Raw genomic sequence first — 21,809 nt, forward strand, 5'->3', positions numbered from 1 at the left:
GATGGAAGGTGAGGACCAAATCACACCAAAGCATCTCTGCACCCTCCATATAGTAACTCTTCCACACAGCTTTGTGTTACTTGTAAATTTGGAGACATTAACTTTAGTCCCCTCATGTAAATCATTAACATATCCTATGGTTTGTTTCCTGTCTGTCACTCGCCCATTATCAATGAAATACACTTACCTTAATTCCATGCACTTTAAATTCACATGCAAAACTCTCATAGCAGCCCTTATTGAATGCCTTCTAAAAGTCCAAGCAACTACATCCATTAGATCCCAACTCCACAGCTTTGAAAAATTCCAATAGATTTGCCATGATTTTCCTTTTGTAAATCCTTGCTGACTCTGACCGATCCTGTCAGTGCTTTTCCGAGTCTCTGCTATTAAATCGTTTATATCAGATTCTAACACGTTTCCCCACTGTCAATTTCAGACTAACTAGCCTATACTGATGTATTTTCTCTCTACCTCTTTTTAAAAAAATTTTGGAGTTACATTAGTTGCCCTTCAATCCATAGGAACTATTCCAGGATCTACAGAAATTTGAAAGATGACCACCAATGCATCCATAATTTCGGGGGCCACTTCCTTCAATACTCGAGATGTACATTATCAAGCCCTGGAGATTTATTGGCTCTGTACCTTCCTCTCTAGCCCATGTTCGCCAACACGTTTCAGATATTATTTGTGTCCTCCTTTGTGAAGGCAGAACCATAGTTTGTATTTAATTGCTCTGACTCCTCTTTGTTATCAGTTATAACTTCCCCTGTTTCTGGTTGTAAGGGAACTACATTTGCTTTCACATACAATCTGTTGTGTGTTCCCCATAAGCTTATTCTCATACCCTATTTATCCCCTTTTCATTCCATTTTCCTCCTCTGCTGAATTCTAAACTGCTCCCACTACTCAGCCCTGTTGCTTTTTTGGCCAACTTATATAGCCCTTCCTCGAATCGAACACTCTCTCTAATTCCCTATTGAATCAACCTTGACTGCCATTTCCACGCAAGAGAAAACCATGAGGAACTGAAAGAAACCCTTGAACCACAGTGAAAGACAAACCAGTGATTGAAAAAAAGCACAGCGACTGCATTGCTAAATCTCCCCCTGGAGTAGCATGACTACAAATCCTCTACACATCAGAATAGAATCAGAGATCTACAGCATAGAAAAAGGCCTTTCAGTCCATCGCATCTATGCAAGTCAAAAACAACTACTGATTCCCATATTCCAAAGCTTGGCCTCACAAGTGAAATGTTATGGTGGTTTCTGTCTCTACAATCCTTACAGGCAATGAGTTCCAGATTCTCACCACCTGAGTGAAAAAGGTTTTCTTCTCATCTCCACTAAACCGTTTATCTGTTGTCTCAACGTAGTTCATAGAAGACAGGTACAACAGGAACGTGACCAGCAAATTCCCTAGCATGAACCAGATAGCTAAAGATGTCCTCTTCAAATGTAGGCATTTTAGACAAAAGTTGTAGAATTGTGTAAACAAGTGTTGAAAATAAATGATCGCCAATAAGCACTGCTCAATATATGTATGTAACTCTATTCTGGTTATGTTACTGTGTCATTTTACTCTTGTCAATTATGCAAGGGGCCAGCTTGCTTAGATGAGAAAGCCACTGATACTAAACAATGGAAGCAAGATTTTTTGGTGCAAAATATGTCCAATCTACAAAACTATAAGAAATAATAAACCACACTTTTAAGTATATCGCTGCCAACATTTTATATAAACTGTATTGAAAATAAATTATTGCAACTGCGTGAATCTCAATTGCAAATTTTGAGCAACATGTCAGTTTTCAAATTGCACATTTTGTAACAATGTCTCCAATGAATTTGGATCCATATATCCTGAGAGCAGTTGACAAAGTTTGAATCTAGCTGAATATATGCAAACTAGAAACATAGCTTCATTTTTAGAATGTAAATCTATTCATCATTTATCTCCTATCAAATATACTTAACTAACCTTTGAACTCATTTCCATTGTAATTAACTGGAGTTTGTATGTCTATAAATTTCATTATAACTCATCAGATTTGTGTCCATGGTTGCAATATTTGATGGGCAGAAGGGCTTTTTGTGCTTATGCATCACTGAATGAAAATTATCATGTAGTTAGTTGACAGGAAATGTTTTATATAGATATTTCTTGTCCACTGTAATGATGTAAATCAGCTGTTCTTTTTATTACAATACTGTCCTCTAAAAATTTGGAGCAATCAAATGACCATGGGAAAAAGGGGTATATAAGTTATCTTATTTTTCTGACATGTAGGACTTTGCTAAAATAATTGAATGAGAGTGGTCTGGATATCAATGTGGGCAAAATCTGCACAACCTGTGTAGTCATCTGAATCTTGACTGCATGACAGTCATTAATTAATGTGTTCTCTCTATACAGTACGTTTTCTTTTGTTTTTAACCTTGACTTCTTTTCGTCTTACCATATTTCCATTTTGGTTTTATCACAATCCTTAGGGTGGTTCAGCTTTATATGACAGGAAACAAGTTTTTTGGAAAAGAATAAAAGACATTAGATTCATGAACTTTACTGGAAAACAAAATTACAATTCTTCTCTTCATGGCAAGCAGTGTTCTTATGCTACATTGTTCATATTGATAATTATTTTATGCTCAACTCAAGATTAGAAACTTACATGTTATGGGTACATTAGGAATTGCAGAATTTGTAGAATGTTCAAGCTTAACAGTGGGTTTCACACAATCGAGAAGACAGATCTCAATTTTATTTTTGAGTTAAAATATGCCCTTGCAGATTCATAATGTGCTAACTCACATGTTGCTTGCATTATCCAGGGGTTTAAAAGACAAAAGAAACACCACAATAAGGCTGAATCCTGCGTGGATTGGAGACAGGCAGAGGGTATAAAATTGAGCACCCCTCCTGCCTGTGGTGATTTAACAGGAAACTCCTGCCCAAGCCACAATTTTTCCATAGCAACCACAGAATCATGCCAAGTCTGAGGTCCAGAAACTTTCACCTCATGCTTGTGAGCAAGGGACAGGTGGCAGTAGGTTATCACATTTACAGGTCCCCATGTCCATTCCTTGATTCCACTAGCCCCTCATCCACCCACTCACCCAATCCATTTTCTGGTTCCTCTGTGCCATTTCATCCTGCCCCTTATACATTTTACCAGCAAATCTTCCCTAAAGTATCTGCAGCTCCACCATCGACTGGTTGAAGTTCAGCTGTGGCCTCTGATGTGGGTGGCATTGCTGTGACCAGAGAGTTGCCAGACACTTGAAATACCAGAAGTATTCAGAGATAGGACTTCCATCCAACTGAAGATAGAAGTCTCTATTTAATGGCCCACCCACTATTATATGGCTCTGGGCATGAGTGGGGGGGACAATACACCCACCTCTTTAGTCTAAGCTGTGTCTAAAGTCCTAACCTTTCTGATCTGCGACTTGCTTATATATTATGGTAGCTAAGGTTTTGTAGAACAAAATGCATTGGCAGATGGTGATCACTGCTGCATACACGTTTTGTATCTTTCAGTGCTAAGAGTATCCCAAAAGTTGAATATTGCAGTATTGAAATCTTTGTTTTAGTAATGTTATATTTCACAGAAAATCTCTCCATAAATTGAAAGCAGACATACCACCTTGTATCCAAACTGAATTAGATGATGAAACAAACTGTAGAAGACTTGCAGTAATATTTTCAGTTTTGTTCTTTATGCAAATGTTACATTGTTGATGAATAGTGTCCTAGCTTGAGGGATGCATTATTACAATCAGGTTTTTGGCTTGCTGAAGTATGGCGTATCAGAACTCTCGGGAAAATAAGCCTCAGTTCTGTACAGACTGGGTAGCTCATATCTTGTGTTCTGTTGTTTGGGGCAGCTGCATTTCTTCTGTAACACAACAAAACCCAGAAGACATGCTAAGTAATTGAAGAGAAGCAAAATTTGAAATATAGCTGCATTTACGCAAACTTGCTCAGCAAAGAAAAAAATCAGAAGACTGCACCCCCACATCCCCAACAGCACTCGTTCCCCACCATTACCATCACCCGCAAAATACAAATGAAAACTGCAATGTCAATGGTATTAAGGCTGGATCATTGGCCTTAATCTCACTTTACATATCCTGACAAACCTAAATCGAAAAACTAGACAGTTATTGTCTAATGTTGAAAACTGTGACAGTGAATCACAGAAGAGAATAATTAAAACATTGAACAAAACTATATTTTCTGCTTTGTAACTTTACTTTGCTTACATTTAGAAATGAAGGTGCACTAATTGAAAGTAGAAGTCTACGAACACCATGAGGCAAGTTTCCACAGTCCTTTTCTGCCTGAATCACTTGCTGCTCAAGTGTAGCTGCATTCTGTCCAACCATCTTCACAAAGGTCTATAATGAGAGTTTCAGACAGAAAGAGATGGATGAATGAGCAAAGAATTTTTCAATGTTTTAAGATTCGATATTTGAAGTACTTCTTGAACCAAAAGATTATTTCTGTTTAGACTTAAGAAATTTAGAAGCTATTTAAATGTTAACATTAATATCAACAGATGGGTTAACTTCGCGTATAAATAAAATTGAAACTGTGCCTTGATTTATAAAATACCAACACAAAGATAAAAATTAAACTCCAAAAGATCTTTGCAAGTTCTCAGCGGTGGGTGGTAGAAGGTGAAATTCTTAAAGCACACAAAGCAGCCTGTTTTTAGCTTATTTCTGCCCTTCAAACAATGTTCTGTTTCAAAAGTATGAATTATGTTACAATGGTTGCCTTGCTTTTGATGCAAACAGTTGTCAGTTCCCAAAGATTCCTTTTTAATAAAGAGAGCCTAGCAAATGCCATAAACTAGATTTGCTTGGTTCAAAGTTCATTACCCTCTCATCACAAAGCCCATTCCCAGATAAAACAAAAGTAGTTGGACATTCAGCCGTCCAGCCTGCTCTACCATTTAATATGATCACGGCTCATGTAACACTAAAATATCTTTGACCCACATTATTTCCAAAACCGTTTACACCCCATGCACTTTAATCAGAAATCTACCAACATCTACTTTAAACATACTCAAGAATTGAGCTTCCACAGCCCCCTTGGGGTAGAGAATTCCAAAGATTCACAACCCTCTGAATCAATGAATTTCTTCTCATCTCAGTCCTGGTATCACCACCTGGCTCTAGATTTCCCCAATCAGGGAATACATTTTACTTTATCTATACCTTTAAGTATTCTGTCGGTTTAAATGAGATCACTTCTCATTCTTCTAGAACCAATAGGCACAATTTAAACAAAATAACAGGGATGCCATTTCGTTTTGAGTCGAGGACAAATTAATTGAGTAAGACCTTGGAATTCTCTACTACGGAGCGCTTTGGAAGCTCAGTTTTTGAGTATTTTTAAGGTAGGAATTGATACCCTTCCCATCCTTCATCTTGTTGGTGATTAGAAGTCTATGTTCAGTCATTCATGATCACCTGAATGATGAGGCAGAATGACTAGCCTAGTCATGTTCTTACATTCCCATGAACAATATTATAGGATGTATGTAGTTCCAAAGAATATCAGCCAAGATGTTTGGCGTACAAACAAAATAACTGTGGAGAGTAGGCAGTGAGTACGTTATTACAATGAAGAAAATCAATAAAGCTGTGGGATAAAGAGTTGTAGTCCAGGATTGAAATACAGGAATATAAAGTAAAGAAATAGCTGAGCTTTCCCAATTTTAAAAAAATGTTTTCAGGTTCTTACAATGATTATGCATGAATACACTTATACAAAGATTTCAGTAAAAGAACTTCAAGGATATTTCATAAAATTACAAATCGTTGTCACATTTCTGAAGTAAGCCTTTCAAAATTTAAATTTCTCTTCAACAAATCTGTCACTTCTGTGTGAACCATGTGAGGAAAATTTAACCGGCAGTTGTTCCACAATGCTGTTGAAGAACACCTTCTGCTATCCAAATGTGGTAACTAAATAGTACAGAGCACCTTGAAGCACATGGCTGAAGTGTAATGCTTAATATGAGGATACTATGCATGGACTTGGAAAAAACCATCTGCTTTAGGATTCATGCCACAACTCAAGCACATACTAGCACCATCACTTGAAGTCTACTTTACATTTAGGCATTTGAGTATCAGAAATTAAATTGAATTTGGTTGTGACGTGCATTTTGAAAAGTTGCAAACCTCCATCTTGTCAATCTTTGCATACACCTTCTTCATTTCCAATGCCTTGGCCTTTAGTTTAGGAACATTTTCATCCAAGATTTGTGATGAATCACTTCGAATCTGTCAAAAATGGAAAATTTTAGTTCCCTAATATAGGTATTTTCCCCAATTAGAATATGTTTGAGATGATGCTTCATAGAAACATCACTGTAATGGTTTACACTATCAGCCAGGGACAGTTTGCAGGCATACTCACTGTCAGCACATGAGCAGTTAGGTATTTAAAAATAGCTATTTTTGCAAATATTTTGGTAGCAGTTAATGTTATATGCTCTGGATAGCACCATTTATTTTGCCAGAAGAAGAGAAGTGCTAACCACTCAACCACTTGAGATTGTCCACCATTCAATATGATTCTGGCTTTTCTTCAAGTTCAATACCCTCATCCCACCATCTCTCCATATCCTTTGGTCACTTTAGCCACAAGAGTTAGATCTACCTCCTTCATGAAAGCATAACGTTTTGGATTCAACCAATTTCTGTGGTAGTGAATTCCATAGGCTCATCACTCCTGGGGTGAAAACATTTCTCCTCATCTCAGTTCTAAAATTTTAACCCTTAACCTCTTAAACTATGACCCCTGGTTCTGGACTCCCCACCATTGGTAACATCCTTTCTGTATCTGACTACTCTTGTCAGAATTTTACAGGTTTCCAAGAGATGCCCCCCTCATTCTTCTAAACTCCAGTGAATAAAATCCTTACTCAATCTATCCTCATGAGTCAGTTCTCCATTTCAGGAGTTAATTTGGTAATCCTTCATTGCACTCCCTCTACAGCAAGAACGTTTATCCACAGATATAAAGAGACCAAAACTACACACATTATTCCAGGTGTGGCTTTACCAATGCCCTGTACAACTGCAGCAAGACACCCTTACTCCTAGAATGAAATACACTACAATCTTTAAAAGTGATGCGATGAAATGTGCAAATAATAGACAGGAGGTAAATTTTCTTCAAAAAGAAAGAAACAGGTACTGATTATACTGCATAAATTACTACAGCTACAGTTCAAGGAATCTGGGTGTATCAGTAGACATAGTACTTATCAAATCCAACTACTGATTTGATGGCAATTAAAAACAATTGAACCAATACAGAATACAGAGAGATAAAACAAAGAACTACAAAACTGGAAATCTGAAACAAAAACAGAAACTACTGGAGACACTCAACAGATCCAACAGCATCCGTGGAGAGAAAGCAGAGTTAACATTTCAAGTTCAGTAACCCTTCTTCAAACCATTCTAAAGAAGGGTCACTAGACTCAAAACATTAACTCAGTCTTGTCGACACAGATGCTGCTAGACCTGCTGAGATTCTTCAGCAATGTCTGCTTTTGTTTCAGAATAGGAGAATGTTCTGCTAAAACTAAAACACTCTGGTCAGAATGTAAGGACCATGTCTTCTTAATTTTGTGTTTTTTAAAACTGTGAACTGAAATGAGAAAAAACTGTTTTAAAACCATTTCCAAATGATGCCTGCATGTTTTGAAAAGTAAGTCACTTGAAACCCATGCAAACAGCTCAACAGATTTTGTAAATAAATATTACTGACATTATGCTCTGTCATCCTAGACACTCCCACATGGGGAAGCAACCTTTCTGTCCAGTCCTCTCATAATCTTGTATGTTTCAACAAGGCCATCTCTTATTCTTCTAAACTCCAATGAATACAGGCCCAACCTACACAATCTCTCCTCATAAGACTGTCCCTCCATACCCAGAATCAACCCATTAATCCTTCTCTGGACTGCCTCCAATATCAGCATATCTTTCTTTTAGATAAGGGGACCAAAACTTCATAGCATTCCAGTTATGGTCTGACCAGTGCCTTGTATGGATTTAGCAAAACCTTCCTACTTTTATATTCCATTCCGTTTGAAATAAAGGCCAAGGTTCTATGAGCTTAAAATAAATTATCTGAACTAGCATCCTAGCTTTTTGAGATTTATGCAAGAGAGCTCTCAAATCTTTCTGCACTGTAGTTTACAGCAGTCTTTCTTGATTTAAATAATATCCAGCTCTTCTATACTAATGGCCCCAGCTCCGATTCCTGTAGCACTCCAATGTTGCCATCTAGCCAACTGACCTCTTATCCCAACTTCCAGTGTTCTATTAGTTAACCAATCCTCTATTCGTGCTAATATACTGTCTCCATCACCACGGGTTCTCACCTTGTTAAGTAGCTTAACCTAACCTTATCAAATGTCTTCTGAAAATCCAAATGTATTACATCCACTGCTTCTCCTTTACTGGTCCTGCTCCACCCTTGTGTTCTTACCCCTGTCTGAGCATGTGTGTGAGAGAGTAAGGAGAGTGTAGAAGAGAATTATAATTTTAATTTGTAGTGTCATATGCAACATTTTATAAGTGTTTACCTGCAGTTACAATCTAATTATTTGTAATAAATAATAATTCTTATTCAAACAGAAACCTCGTGGGTCTTTTCTATAAAATTGGGTCCAGAAATCGGGTAAATTTAGAAATAATGTGTACTTAATCATAGAGTCAGAGATATACAGCACAGAAACAGTCCAACTCATCCATGCTGACCAGATATCTTAACTAAATCCAGTCCCATTTGTCAGCATCTGGCCTATATCCTTCTAAACTCTTCCCATTCATGTAGCCATCCAGATGCCTTTTAAATGTTATTGTACCAGCCTCTACCACTCCCTCTGGCAGCTCAATCCATACACGCATCACCTTCTGTGTGAAAATCGTTGCCCCTTATGTCCCTTTAAAATCTTTCCCTTCTCACCTTAAACCTATGGCTTCTAGTTTTGGACTCCCCCACCCCAGGGAAAAGACCTTGTCTATTTACCCTATCCATGCCCCTCATGATTTTATAAACCTCTATAAGGTTACTCCTCAGCCTTCAACACTCCAGAGAAAATAGTCTATTCGGCCTCTCTCTTAAACTTTTATTATAAATCTGGAATAGCAGGGCTTGATTTCCACTGTGTTGCATCAGTGAGTTTATCAAGACTGTAGCTTGATAGACTCACTGTAATGACCACAGACTTAAGGGAGAGGTTTAAATGGTGAAGGTGGTACAGGGAAAATCTACAAAATTGATGGTTTTATCAAAGGTCTGGAATAGCAGCATAACTACATTTTTATGGTGAAGATATACATTGCGTTCTTTTACATTGCATGGAGGTTTTATTGTTAATTTGTAGATTGCATCCAGTAGTCCTGCCTGTTTTCTCCACTTTTCCCATAATGAATGCCCAGGGAACAGTAGCTTGTACTGCTTAGTGTTTTTGTGATCATTGCCACTAAATGATCGGTCCCCATTTGGTCAGTCTGTGTCTGCCTCTGTATATGTGCAGGAAGTGCTCTCGTTTGGTTACAGCATCAACGGATGCATTGGCTTGAATTTTGTGATCTGCTATGAAATATTTGCTCTCTCTTTAATCCCATCTTTCCTTCTCTTTATTTTGTTTCGGATATCACTGTATACTGAATTAAATATTCTAACTTATACTTTGTGAAAGAGGGTCTTCCTCAAAGTCATAGAGATGTACAGCATGGAAACAGACCCTTCGGTCCAACAGGTCCATGCCGACCAGATATCCCAACCTAATCTAGTCCCACCTGCCAGCACCCAGCTCACATCCCTCCAAACCCTTCCTATTCATATACCCATCCAAATGCCTCTTAAATGTTGCAATTGTACCAGCCTCCACCACTTCTTCTGGCAGCTCATTCCATACTCGTACCACCCTCTGTGTGAAAAAGTTGCCCCTTAGGTCTCTTTTAAATCTTTCCCTTCTCACCCTAAACCTATGCCCTCTAGTCCTGGACTCCCCGATCCCAGGGAAAAGATTTTGTCTATTTACCCTATCCATGCCCCTCATAATTTTGTAAACGTCTATAAGGTCAACCCTCAGCCTCTGACACTCCAGGAAAAACAGCCCCAGCCTGTTCAGCCTCTCCTTATAGTTCAAATCCTCCAATCCTGGCAACATCCTTGTAAATCTTTTCTGAACACTTGCAAGTTTCACACCATCTTTCCAAAAGGAAGGAAACCAGAACTGCACACAATATTCCAACAGTGGCCTAACCAATATCCTGTACAGCCGCAACATGACCTCCCAACTCCTGTACTCAATAATCTGACCAATAAAAGAAAACATACCAAACGCCTCCTTCACTATTCTCCACTTTCAAGGAGCTATGAACCTGCACTCCAGGTCTCTTTGTTCAGCAACACTCCCTAGGACCTTATCATTAAGTGTATAAGTCCTGCTAAGATTTGCCTTCTCAAAGTGCAGCACCTCGCATTTATCTGAATTAAACTCCATCTGCCACTTCTCAGCCCACTGGTCCATTTGATCAGGATCCTGTTGTAATCTGAGGTAACCCTCTTAGCTGTCCACTACACCTCCAATTTTGGTGTCACCTGCAAACTTACTAACTGTACCTCTTATGCTCGCATCCAAATCATTTATGTAAATAACAAAAAGTAAAGGACCCAGCACCGATCCTTGTGGCACTCCACTGGTCACAGGCCTCCAGTCTGAAAAACAACCCTCCACCATCATCACCCTCTGTCTTCTACCTTTGAGCCAGTTCTGTATGCAAATAGCTAGTTCTCCCAGTATTCCATAAGATCTAACCTTGCTAATCAGTCTCCGAAGGGGAACCGTGTTGAACGCCTTACTGAATTCCTGTATAAGTATTCCTCAATCTAGTGGATTAAGAAAACACATCGTTACTTGCCCCCTTCATAGAAGTCCCAGACCCCCTGCAAAGAACAGTGAGCTGTTTTGTCTAGTTGATGACATTTACAGCAATGTGGAAGCTCACAGACTCAACGGCCCCTACTGTACTCTGTGATTCTATGATATCTTCCTTTCCTATTCTTTTGGTGGTCAATCACTGCAACGTATTCAAAAAATTGCACATTTTCTTTAGCAATATAACAGAAGTTCATTATTCTAAAGAGTAAAAATCTAGCTATTTTTAAATTTCTCAAGAAATTACACCACTACCTCAACTTATTAAGGTTCTGTTTAACTGACCTCTGCAAGTTTATTTGCCATGGACTCTGGAGACAATTTGATTAATCTTTTCCAATGTGAACTTTCCACAAATCTGAGGACTTTGACTGTCTAAGTTCTAATAATATGCAAATTTCTAACCAAACTCTCCTAAATTGGAAGCTATACAAATTCATCCCTTCCACTGAGCTAACTTGTTCTCTAAACTCCTCCTAGGAGAGAATCTGAACTTGATTCTAAACTCTAATCCTGTCATCTTCTGTACTGAATTAAAAATAACTTGTGTAATTCTAGATTCTTCAGAACTGAAAACAAAAGTTATAGCCTCACATATATGCTCTACCTGTCATAAATCCACAAGTATAAACATTCATTAAGACCCATGAATGAATAAAAGTAGTCTGCAATCACCTGTTTTCTAATCTTGCTTTTTTAAAGAACCAGAATTAGCCAATACCCTTCTGCCTACATTTTGAAATCCAAATTCCAAAATATATTAATATAGCTAACTTTGCTTTAACTGGCACCTTATGAATCACCATTCTTGCTAAACAGCATGAATTATATACCACAAATACTGCAAAGTTTACTGTATTATTTATTCATTCATTCATGGGATGTGGGTATCACTGGCTAGACCAGCATTTATTGTCCATCTCTAATTGCCCAGAGGGCAGTGAAAAGTTAATCACATTGCTGTGGGTCTGAAGTCACATGTGGGCTTGAAGTCACATGTGGGCCAGACTGGGCAAGGACGGTAGTTTCATTCTCTAAAGGACATTAGTGAACCAGATGGGTTTTTCTGATAATTGACAATGGTTTCATGGTCATTGTAAGACACTTAATTCCAGATTTTTATTAATTTCAAGTTCCACTATCCGCCATCTGGATTAATAGTCCAATGATAATACCGCTAGGTCCATCATCTTCCCTTGATAATTCTGTCCAATTATCATAGTTTTTTAAAAAAAATTATTTACCTCAACTTAAATATATTTGTTCAATCAAATGGCCACACAAAATATCAACAGTTGACAGCACACTCCTGATCCCATAGGTGCCAATCAATAAAAAGTCTGCTGTATATATAAATTTTATATATTTTGTCTCAATGCACCTCATTCATAACCCAGCAACGTACTGTTGGGAGGTCCTTCTTCACTTAGAACATCAGCCAAACTCACTGAAAACTCAATACAATGCTTTGTTCTTTATTGTATTGTTTGTTCTTAGTATGTGAATGCTCTGGCAAAACCAATGTCTAATTGCCCTCAGGTAGGTGGCTGTGAGCTGCCACTTTGAGCTGCTGCAGTCCATGGGAGAAAGGCCCTTGTGAATTTGTAATTGGCAGCATAAACTATACACCCTTCCGTGCATTAGAATGTAATTTATCCTGTTTTTAAAAGATGAAATGAATGTTTTAATTATGTCAATGTCATTGAGTAGTGCAGGATGAGATCATTAGGTCCACTGTAGAAGGCTCTCAAAATGAGCATTATCACAGTGCTATTCTCTTGCCTTTTCCCTCTAACTCGGCACATTGTTTCTATTCAAATAATCATCTAATGTCTTCATGAATGAATTAATTGAACCTCAATTCAAACTACCTGTACTCTTCTAGGCAATGCATTCTAGACCTTAACCACCCACTGTGTAAAAATATTTTCTCACATTGCATTTGCTTCTTCGACAAAACACTTTAGGTCTGCACCCTCTCACTCTCCATTCTTTCATAAGTGAGAACAGTCTTTCTCCTCATCTACTCTAAGCAGATCCTACATGATTTTGAAAATTTCTATCAAATCTCCTCTCAACTTTTTTTTTGTCTGCAAGGAAAAGTTCCAACTTCTCCAATCTATCTGCATAATGGAGATTTTTCTTCCTTAGAAACATTCTTGTAAATCATTAGGGGTGCCAAGGTGGCTCAGTGGTTAGTACAGTACCAGGGACCCAGGTTCGATCTCACCTTGGGCGACTGTCTGTGTAGAGTTTGCACATTCTCTGAGTTGGTTTCCTCCGGGTGCTCTGGTTTCCTCCCACATTCCAAAAGGTCAGGTGAATTAGCCATGCTAAATTGCCCAGAGTGTTAAGTGCATTAGTCAGGGGTAAATGTAGGGAAATGAGTCTGGTTGGGTTACTCCTCGGAGGTTTGATGTGGACTTGTTGGGCCAAAGTGCCTGTTTCCACGCTGTAGGGAATCTAATCTAAACATCTTCTGCACCTTTTCCAAATGTGTTCACTGCCTTCCTAAAGCACCTCGAACTAATCAATACTTAGCTGAATTCTAATTAGTTTTTTTACACAAGTTCAGAATAATTTCCTTTCTCTAGTATTCTACATCATATTAATAAAACCTAAGATGACTTTTACTTTACCAATTGCTCCCTCCACCTATTTTGCCCCTTAATGATTTAAGCACATATACATCCAGGTTTGTCTTTTTCTTTAAACCTTCAGAGCAGTTCCCTTTAAACTGTCTCTCATGTTCTTCATTCCAAAATATATCACCTCACTTTTCTGCTTTGAACTTCTTCAGTCTACTCCACCAACTTGTCAATGTCCTTCTGAAGTACTACACCATCCATAAGACCATAACAAGTGGAAGCAGAAGTATACCATTTAGCCACATTGCCATTCAATGAGATCATGGCTGATCTGATAACCCTCAACTCCATGTTCCTGCCTTTTCCCTCACTATTGATTTCCTCACTATTAAAAATCTTGTCTGTCTCAACTGTGAATATACTTAGTGACCCAGTCCTCAAAGGTAAAGAGTTTCCCAGATTCACTACCCTTCTCACAATCCTTCCAAATTCTGCAGCTGTTCTTTGTGCATCAAGGTTTAGATCATTAATTCTATCAGGAACAGGATTTAAATACCAATCCCAGGGAACTCCAAACCTACCTCCAAAAAAAACCAAGTAACTAGCACTCAGTTACTCGTCACTCAGCCAATTTGTATCCATAGCATCCATGTCCCTTTTAATCTACAAGTTCTAGCAGTGTTCTCAATTCTATTATGTGGCACTGTATCCAACACCTTTTCAAAGTTCACATACACCAAATCAACAGCAATATCCTCACCGCCCCTCTCTGCTCAAACCTCATCAAACAACTCCAGCAAATTAGTTCAACAATTGAATTTCACATTGTCCATGAAACTATTAGTTTTATCCTGTATTATTGTTTCAAGAAGTTTTCCATAATTGCATCAATTGGACTGTAATTGTTAAGATTTCTCCTTGTACCCTTTTTTGAACAAGGGCATTATGTTTGCAATTCTCCAGTCTTCTCACCACCTCTAAGTATAATGAAGGCTGAAAAATTATGGCAAGTGTCTCTGCAATTTCTTCAGTAAAATTGAATGCATTTCATCCAGTCCCAGGTACTTTGTCAGCTTTGAGTAAAGACAATCTATCCAATGCTGCGGCAAATTTGATTTCAGTGACTGAATTTCCTTGTCCATCATCAAGGCTTGGATAGCATCTGTTTACTTTGTAAAGGCAGATGCAAAGTATGCATTTAACATCTGCTTCTATATCTTAATTCTCTTTTGATCACTCATTATTACTTTTACCATCCTGATACTATTTATAAGCATAGAGAAGACTTTAGGATGTCTGTTTATATCAGTCTCTTTTCATAATCCTTCTTTGCTTCTCTTATTGGCTTTGTCATCTCCCTTTTGAAACTTCTACAGTCAGCCAGGTTGTAAACTGGGCGGCACGGTGGCACAGTGGTTAGCACTGCTGCCTCACAGCGCCAGAGACCCGGGTTCAATTCCCGCCTCAGGCGACTGACTGTGTGGAGTTTGCACGTTCTCCCCGTGTCTGCGTGGGTTTCCTCCGGGTGCTCCGATTTCCTCCCACAGTCCAAAGATGTGCAGCTCAGCTGAATTGGCCATGCTAAATTGTCCTTAGTGTTAGGTAAGGGTTAAATGTAGGGGTATGGGTGGGCTGTGCTTCGGCGGTCAGTGTGGACTTGTTGGGCCGAAGGGCCTGTTTCCACATTGTAATGTAATCTCATCTTAATCTAATCTAAATTGTAGTTTCTACCCGACATCTGTTGAAAGCATGTTTTTTTCTTTTTTTAATCTGAATTGCTACCTCCTCTTTAATTCAGTAGCTCTAACTTTGTTTGCACGGTTCTTACTATGTCTGAACCATCTTTTCTTTGTAGGTAGTCCACTGCTCAGCTAGTTTTTCCTGCCAACCTTTGGCTTCAGGTTATCCGGCCCAGCTCTGTTCTTCCCACACCGGATTGTTCATTGTTCTTTTCCACAATTATCCTAAACCTTAGGATACAATGATCACGAAATGTTTAACTATTTCATTTAAACATAAATATTGAAATACTTACCATCTCAAGCATTGCACAAAATTCATCCAATCTGATTAACATTTCTTCAATGCTCTCATCAAGTTTCTTGGCCTGCATAAGAAAAAGATACAAGACACATCATGAGCCCACAATGATAAGTAAATATGAAAATCATATAACCTCTTATCATCCTATTCTATTACAGGGTATCGTTAATGCAATATATTAATAATGTTATATCGCGCATAAAAAGGAAACTTTACCGGTATTATATGCAACATAAGGTAGATTTGACTTGTGTTATGATCCCAGCCCTTGGTAATGTTAGACAAGTCAGACTCCAGAGGGAAACCTGATTTGATAGAGATTAACTTAATTTTTTTTTATAACCGTAGAGGTCTGTTACTGAACACATTCTGAAGAATCTGTCAGTGTACATTTAACACAAAGAATAAAACATTTATTAAATATCATTAGTGGGAAAACTGATGGAGGCCATGACACAGGATAAAGTATATATACACCTTTGAGTTGAGGTGTTGGGTCATCATGTTGAGGTTGTACAGGACGTTGATGAGGCCTCTTCTGGAGTACTGTGTCCAGGTCTGGTTGCCCTGTTATAGGAAAGCTATTATCAAGCTGGAGAGGACTCAGGAAAGGTTTATCAGGATGTTGCCAGGAATAGAAGGTTTGAGTTAAAAGGAGATAAGGTGAGAGGAGAAAGATTTAACAAAGACATGAGGGGCAATTTTTGTTTTACACAGTGGTTCTAATATGGAATGAACTTCTACAACAAGTGATAGATGCGGGTACAGTTACAATGTTTAAAAGACATTTAGATAAGTACACGAATAAGAAATATTTGGGGGATGTGAGCCAAGTGCAGGCAGGTGGGACTAGTTTAGCTTGGGATTATGTTCGGCATGGACTTGTGAACCAAAGAGTTTGTTTCCATGTCTGTATCTGGCCGGATAAACTGGGGCCAAAGATTGGCAGGAAAAACTAGCTAAGCAATGGACTACCTCCAAAGAAAAGATGGTTCAGACATATATGACTCACTATGAGACAAAAAGGCTGGAAAGATTTCATTTCGAACACCAGAAAAGGATTCAAGTTTGTACTACCCCTTTTATCTCAGCAATAATACTTTTACAAACTAAGTACCAGCAAAGATTTGCCACCATCATCACATCAAGGCTTCTTGCTCCAGCTGACACAGCTACGAGTTTCCTTCTGGCGAATTTCTGTGCATTTACATGCTACTCTTATTTCATTCAGCTGAAATGTCTGCCCAACGCATTGAAAACAAACTGCAAAATGAATTCACTGTTACTTTAACATCAGAGCAAATTTGAGTTCCCTAAACCCAATTCCCAATAGTCTTGCAGGATTTTCTACAGGAATGTTGAACAATTCATTCTCTAGCACACCCAGGCAATCACTGACTCCCTTCTAGATTTTTCTCTATCTGTGTCGCCCTTGGCAACAGAAATTTTATCTAAATTAATGCAGTAAATTACAATCCCCCATCTGGGTTTGTATAGGCTAATCAAAAAGCTTGAAATACAAATGGAAACATTCTTCATCTTAACAACAAAAAGGAAGAACATATTGTAATGCAAACTGTAAGATTCATGTATATTTTAAAAATCGTTTATTACTAGTTTGAACTTATGTTTTTTGAGTTAACAACATGGATTTTCTTACAGTCTAAAGTTATTTTGTAGCTACTTCTGTTGCCATGGTGATTTATTTTAAAATTATTTTGAGTCTTGACTTTAGACTGGCTGGATTTTGTGCACCACTAATGCACTTTGATTTCTTCTAGATTATGTTGCAACCCAGTAAGATAAATAATGGGGTCTTAAAGCTTGATTTTTTTCCAAGCTTAAGTGAAACACATATAGGGTTGAGGGCTAGACTTTCAAGTGGGAGAGCCCTGTGAAATATTTAGATTACAATAGCTGTATAGCCCTGTGCTCCTGAGTAGGTCAAGAGACATAGTGAACTAGGTTACGTTAGAGTGTGGAGTTAGTGCTAGTCCTAAACCACAAGTGTTGGCATAAATCTGAAGAGTTTACTTAAAACTGAATACATTTAAGCAGGTGTGAGAAAGTTTCAGGAAGAAACTATCTATAATTCCAGTCTAAAAGCTGAAGTCACAGTGATTTGAATATTATGAGGTGTTAGATGAAAGAGATTCTGGTGTGAATATTGTATGAATGCCATTCTGGGTACTGTACTAGAGGTGTGTTTTGGGTACTGTATAAACATTGTTTATAGTTTTCTGTGTTTAAAAATCTTTGATTTTATATAATGGTTTGGTTCATTTATTTTGTTAACAAACCTCAGATGTGACATTATGTAAAGATAAAGTCAATGACAGTTGGGCATGGAACAGAAAAACATAAAAACGAAAATAAAATGTCTGCTGAAAAAAAACATGGAACATAAAACCATCATCACTGCAATAAATCAATTATCCTGAGAATGGCCCAACATTTTGCACACTGAAACACAACAAATACCAAAACTTCTGTAGGGAGGAATCATATGTACAGCATCAGCAAGTTGTGGTCTCTGAACCTAAGTGTTCCAGAGCACACACAAAAGTTTAGACGTGTATCGTCCTTGTTTTTCATCAATTTTCTTCAAAGATGTTTCCTCAAAAGTGTTAAAATTATAATTTTAATAAACCAGCAAGAACAAACAAAATGACATTTAAACTCTTATTTCTTAAGGCGTAGGTGAGGAAGGGAAAGGCAATATTGGGAAAAGGTAGACTAATTAATATCAAATCCTGTAATAAACAATGAAGAGTCAGATTTGCAGAAGGAGTGTAGATAGATTTGACAAATCTAGATAAATTTAAACTAAAATGACATTCGGACAGCCAAAACTTTAGCATTTATGTGTGGCAATTTCTATCCATAAATGTAAGAAAATTGTTTCACTTTACAAATAATTCTTAACAAATATGTAGTTATTTACAACTTGCGATTTATACTCAGAATATAAAATCAACAGTGAGCTTCAAATTAGTGAAAAAAAAATATAAGTTTTCACATATCTATATTCATTACTCAGTAATTATCAGTGGAATAAGAACATGAACTATGGATTTTTTGCAAATGTATACTGTTATACTCATTACTACATCTGGTTATAATCAGTGAGTATGGAAATATAATTGAAATTTACAATGTCACACAACTTGGTAAAATGTATAATCTGCATATAAAGTGCACTTATTTTAAAATAAATAAGTAAATCAGTGCAAAATTATTCTTATAACAATATTTTCCAAATTCTGACTTTATATAAGGAGATATAATATTCTGTCACTATTCACACCAGAATCCTAGCAATCTTCAAGTACTACTTTCCTGATTGCAGTAAAATATTGCATGTAAAATCTGACACCTCAATAAGCAGAATAAGGAATGCCATAATTCAGGAGGTAAATGGGTTAATAAGCAGCTTGGAAATACACACCACAGAGGTTATGATAATAGACTACAATAGGTTCAAATCAGAAACATTAGTTTTTGAATTCAAATTTATCAAGCTGACTGCAGAAATTGAGGGATACTGCGCTGATAGCTAGATTAATTTTAGGGCTTTGGTTGTCATTAAAGATAATGCCATAATAGGTGGTATCTTAATGATGTAGTGTTGTATCCCTTTTTAAAAAAATATATAATGGTTAGGGAAACCTGTAAGTGATGTTTTCAAACATTATTTGCATTACTACTAAAATAACGTCTTATTATGCTTTTCCAAACAAGGGGGAATACATGCCATAGCACAGTGTTTACATATATAACCATTATTTAATAGAATGGTTCTTTTAAAAGCAATCAACAATCTTACTTATAAAACTTATTTCAAGATTCTGAAATTTGCAAACACATATTTCCAACTGTTATATTTTCAAAAGTTTCATACCGTAGGCCAAGAGAACAAAGAACAATACAGCACAGGAAGAGGCCCTTCAGCCCTCAAAGCCTGCATCGCCACATTTTGCCCTTCCATGCTAAAACTGTCTTCACTTACAGGATCCATATACCTCTATTCCCTTCCTGTTCTTGTACTTGTCCAGGAGATTCTTGAATGTGCTACCGTGTCTGCTTCCACCACCTCCGCTGGAAATGCATTCCAGGCACTCATCATCCTCTGTGAAAAACTTGCCTCACATCTCTTTTAAACATCCTCCCTCGCACCTTGAACCAGTGTACCCTAATAATTGACCTCTCCACCCTGAGAAAAAGCCTCATACTTTCCACTCTCTCTATGCCATTCACAATTTTATAAACTTCTATTAGGTTGCCCCTCAACCTCCTGTGAAAACAAACCCAATCTGTCCAACTTTCCTTCAAAGCTAAAATCCCCTGTACTAGGCAACATCCTGGTAAACCTTTTCTGTACCCTCTCCAAAGCATCCACATCCTTCTGGTAGTGTGGTGACCAGAAATAATTAAAAACAGAAACAGTTTAAGTGTTTTAAAATTTATTTTGTAATTAAATTGGTTCAGAGATCAAACCAGTAGCTCCAGTCATAGAGATGTACAGCATGGAAACAGACCCTTCAGTCCAACCAGATATCCCAACCCAATCTAGTCCCTCCTGCCAGCACCCGGCCCATATCCCTCCAAACCCTTCCTATTCATATATCCATCCAAATGCCTCTTAAATGTTGCATTTGTACCAGCCTCCACCACTTCCTCTGGCAGCTCATTCCATACACATACCACCCATTGTGTGAAAAGGTTGCCCCTTAGGTCTCTTTTAAATCTTTCCCCTCTCACCATAAACCTATGCCCTCTAGTTCTGGACTCCCCGACCCCAGGGAAAAGATTTTGTCTATTTATCCTATCCATACCCCTCATCATTTTGTAAACGTCTGTAAGGTCACCCCTCAGTCTCCGACGCTCCAGGGAAAACAGCCCCAGCCTGTTCAGCCTCTCCCTGTAGCTCAAATCCTCCAACCCTGGCAACATCCTTGTAAATCTTTTCTGAACCCTTTCAAGTTTCAAACGTCTTTCTGATAGGAAGGAGACCAGAATTGCACGCAATATTCCAACAGTGGCCTAATCAATGTCCTGACAGCCGCAACATGACCTCCCAACTCCTGTACTCAATACTCTGACCAATAAAGGAAAGCATACCAAACGTCTTCTTCACTGTCCTATCTACCTGCAACTCCACTTTCAAGGAGCTATGAACCTGCACTCCAAGGTCCCTTTGTTTAGCAACACGCCCTAGGACCTTACCATTAAGCGTATAAGTCCGGCTAAGATTTGCTTTCCCGAAATGCAGCACCTCCCATTTATCTGAATTAAACTCCATCTGTCACTTTTCAGCCCATTGGCCCACCTGATTTTGACAAATAGCTCGACATGAACAAAACTGAAGCCACGAGTTCAGTCTTGCTTGAGCTAGCTCAGTTCTTGCCAACACACCGTTTCTACGGATTACCAAAAATACATAGACAAGGGGCCCATCTCAGACCCATAGCCTCACTTCCCGGTACACCGACATACAGACTAGCATAGGGACTGCAACGCAAACTGGAACACCTAGTAGAAGACTCAAGCCACTCCATCCACTCCAGCCAGGAATTCCTTAACATCAAAGACACCAAGGTAAAGGACGAGGTCATTGTTTCCTTTGATGTGATCGCCCTATTCACATCAATAAACATCACCCTAACCAAAGAAACACTGGCCTCACTGCTAGATGAACCAAGGACACCATCACCTAACAGCACCAACTCCATCAGCAAGGACAGTTGTGTTGCTTACCTGCTGTCAGAATCAAAGATGTCTCAGAGAGGGTGCAGAACATTCTCAAGGGGGAAGAGGGGCCAGCAGGAGGAACCAACAATATAGGAAGGGAAAAGGTTGAGATTCCGAAGGGAGATTACAGAGTTAGGCAGGAATTTAAAAAGGAGGTCCTCGAGAGTAGTAATATCTGGATTAATCCCGGTGCTACATGCTAGTGAGGGCATGAATAGGAGGATAGAGCAGATGAATGCATGGCTGAGGAACTGGTGTATGGGAGAAGGATTCACGTTTTTGGATCATTGGAACCAGTACAAGGAGGAAAGATTGCACCTAAATTAGAAGGGGACTGATATATTGGGAGGGAGCTAGAGTTGCTTGGGAAGATTTAAACTAGTAAGGTGGGGGATGGGACCCAGGGAGATAGTGAGGAAAGAGATCAATCT

General features: G+C 38.3%; 1 protein-coding gene across 1 annotated transcript in view; it reads right to left on the bottom strand.

Moving 5' to 3' along the window:
• Positions 1-3,546: 3,546 nt before the first annotated feature.
• The window catches only part of LOC122560063 (breast carcinoma-amplified sequence 4-like), a 29,995-nt gene continuing 11,732 nt past the window's right edge, over positions 3,547-21,809 (bottom strand). Inside the window, exons 2-5 of the mRNA XM_043710267.1 lie at positions 15,620-15,691; positions 6,207-6,308; positions 4,272-4,406; positions 3,547-3,904 (exon numbers count right to left, since the gene is read on the bottom strand). Of these exons, the coding sequence (XP_043566202.1) occupies positions 3,785-3,904; positions 4,272-4,406; positions 6,207-6,308; positions 15,620-15,691 (429 nt within the window). The 3' untranslated portion in view covers positions 3,547-3,784. The remainder of the gene's footprint in view (positions 3,905-4,271; positions 4,407-6,206; positions 6,309-15,619; positions 15,692-21,809) is intronic.

This window comes from Chiloscyllium plagiosum, chromosome 20 (genome assembly GCF_004010195.1).
Source record: "Chiloscyllium plagiosum isolate BGI_BamShark_2017 chromosome 20, ASM401019v2, whole genome shotgun sequence".
Classification (NCBI taxonomy): Eukaryota; Metazoa; Chordata; class Chondrichthyes; order Orectolobiformes; family Hemiscylliidae; genus Chiloscyllium; species Chiloscyllium plagiosum.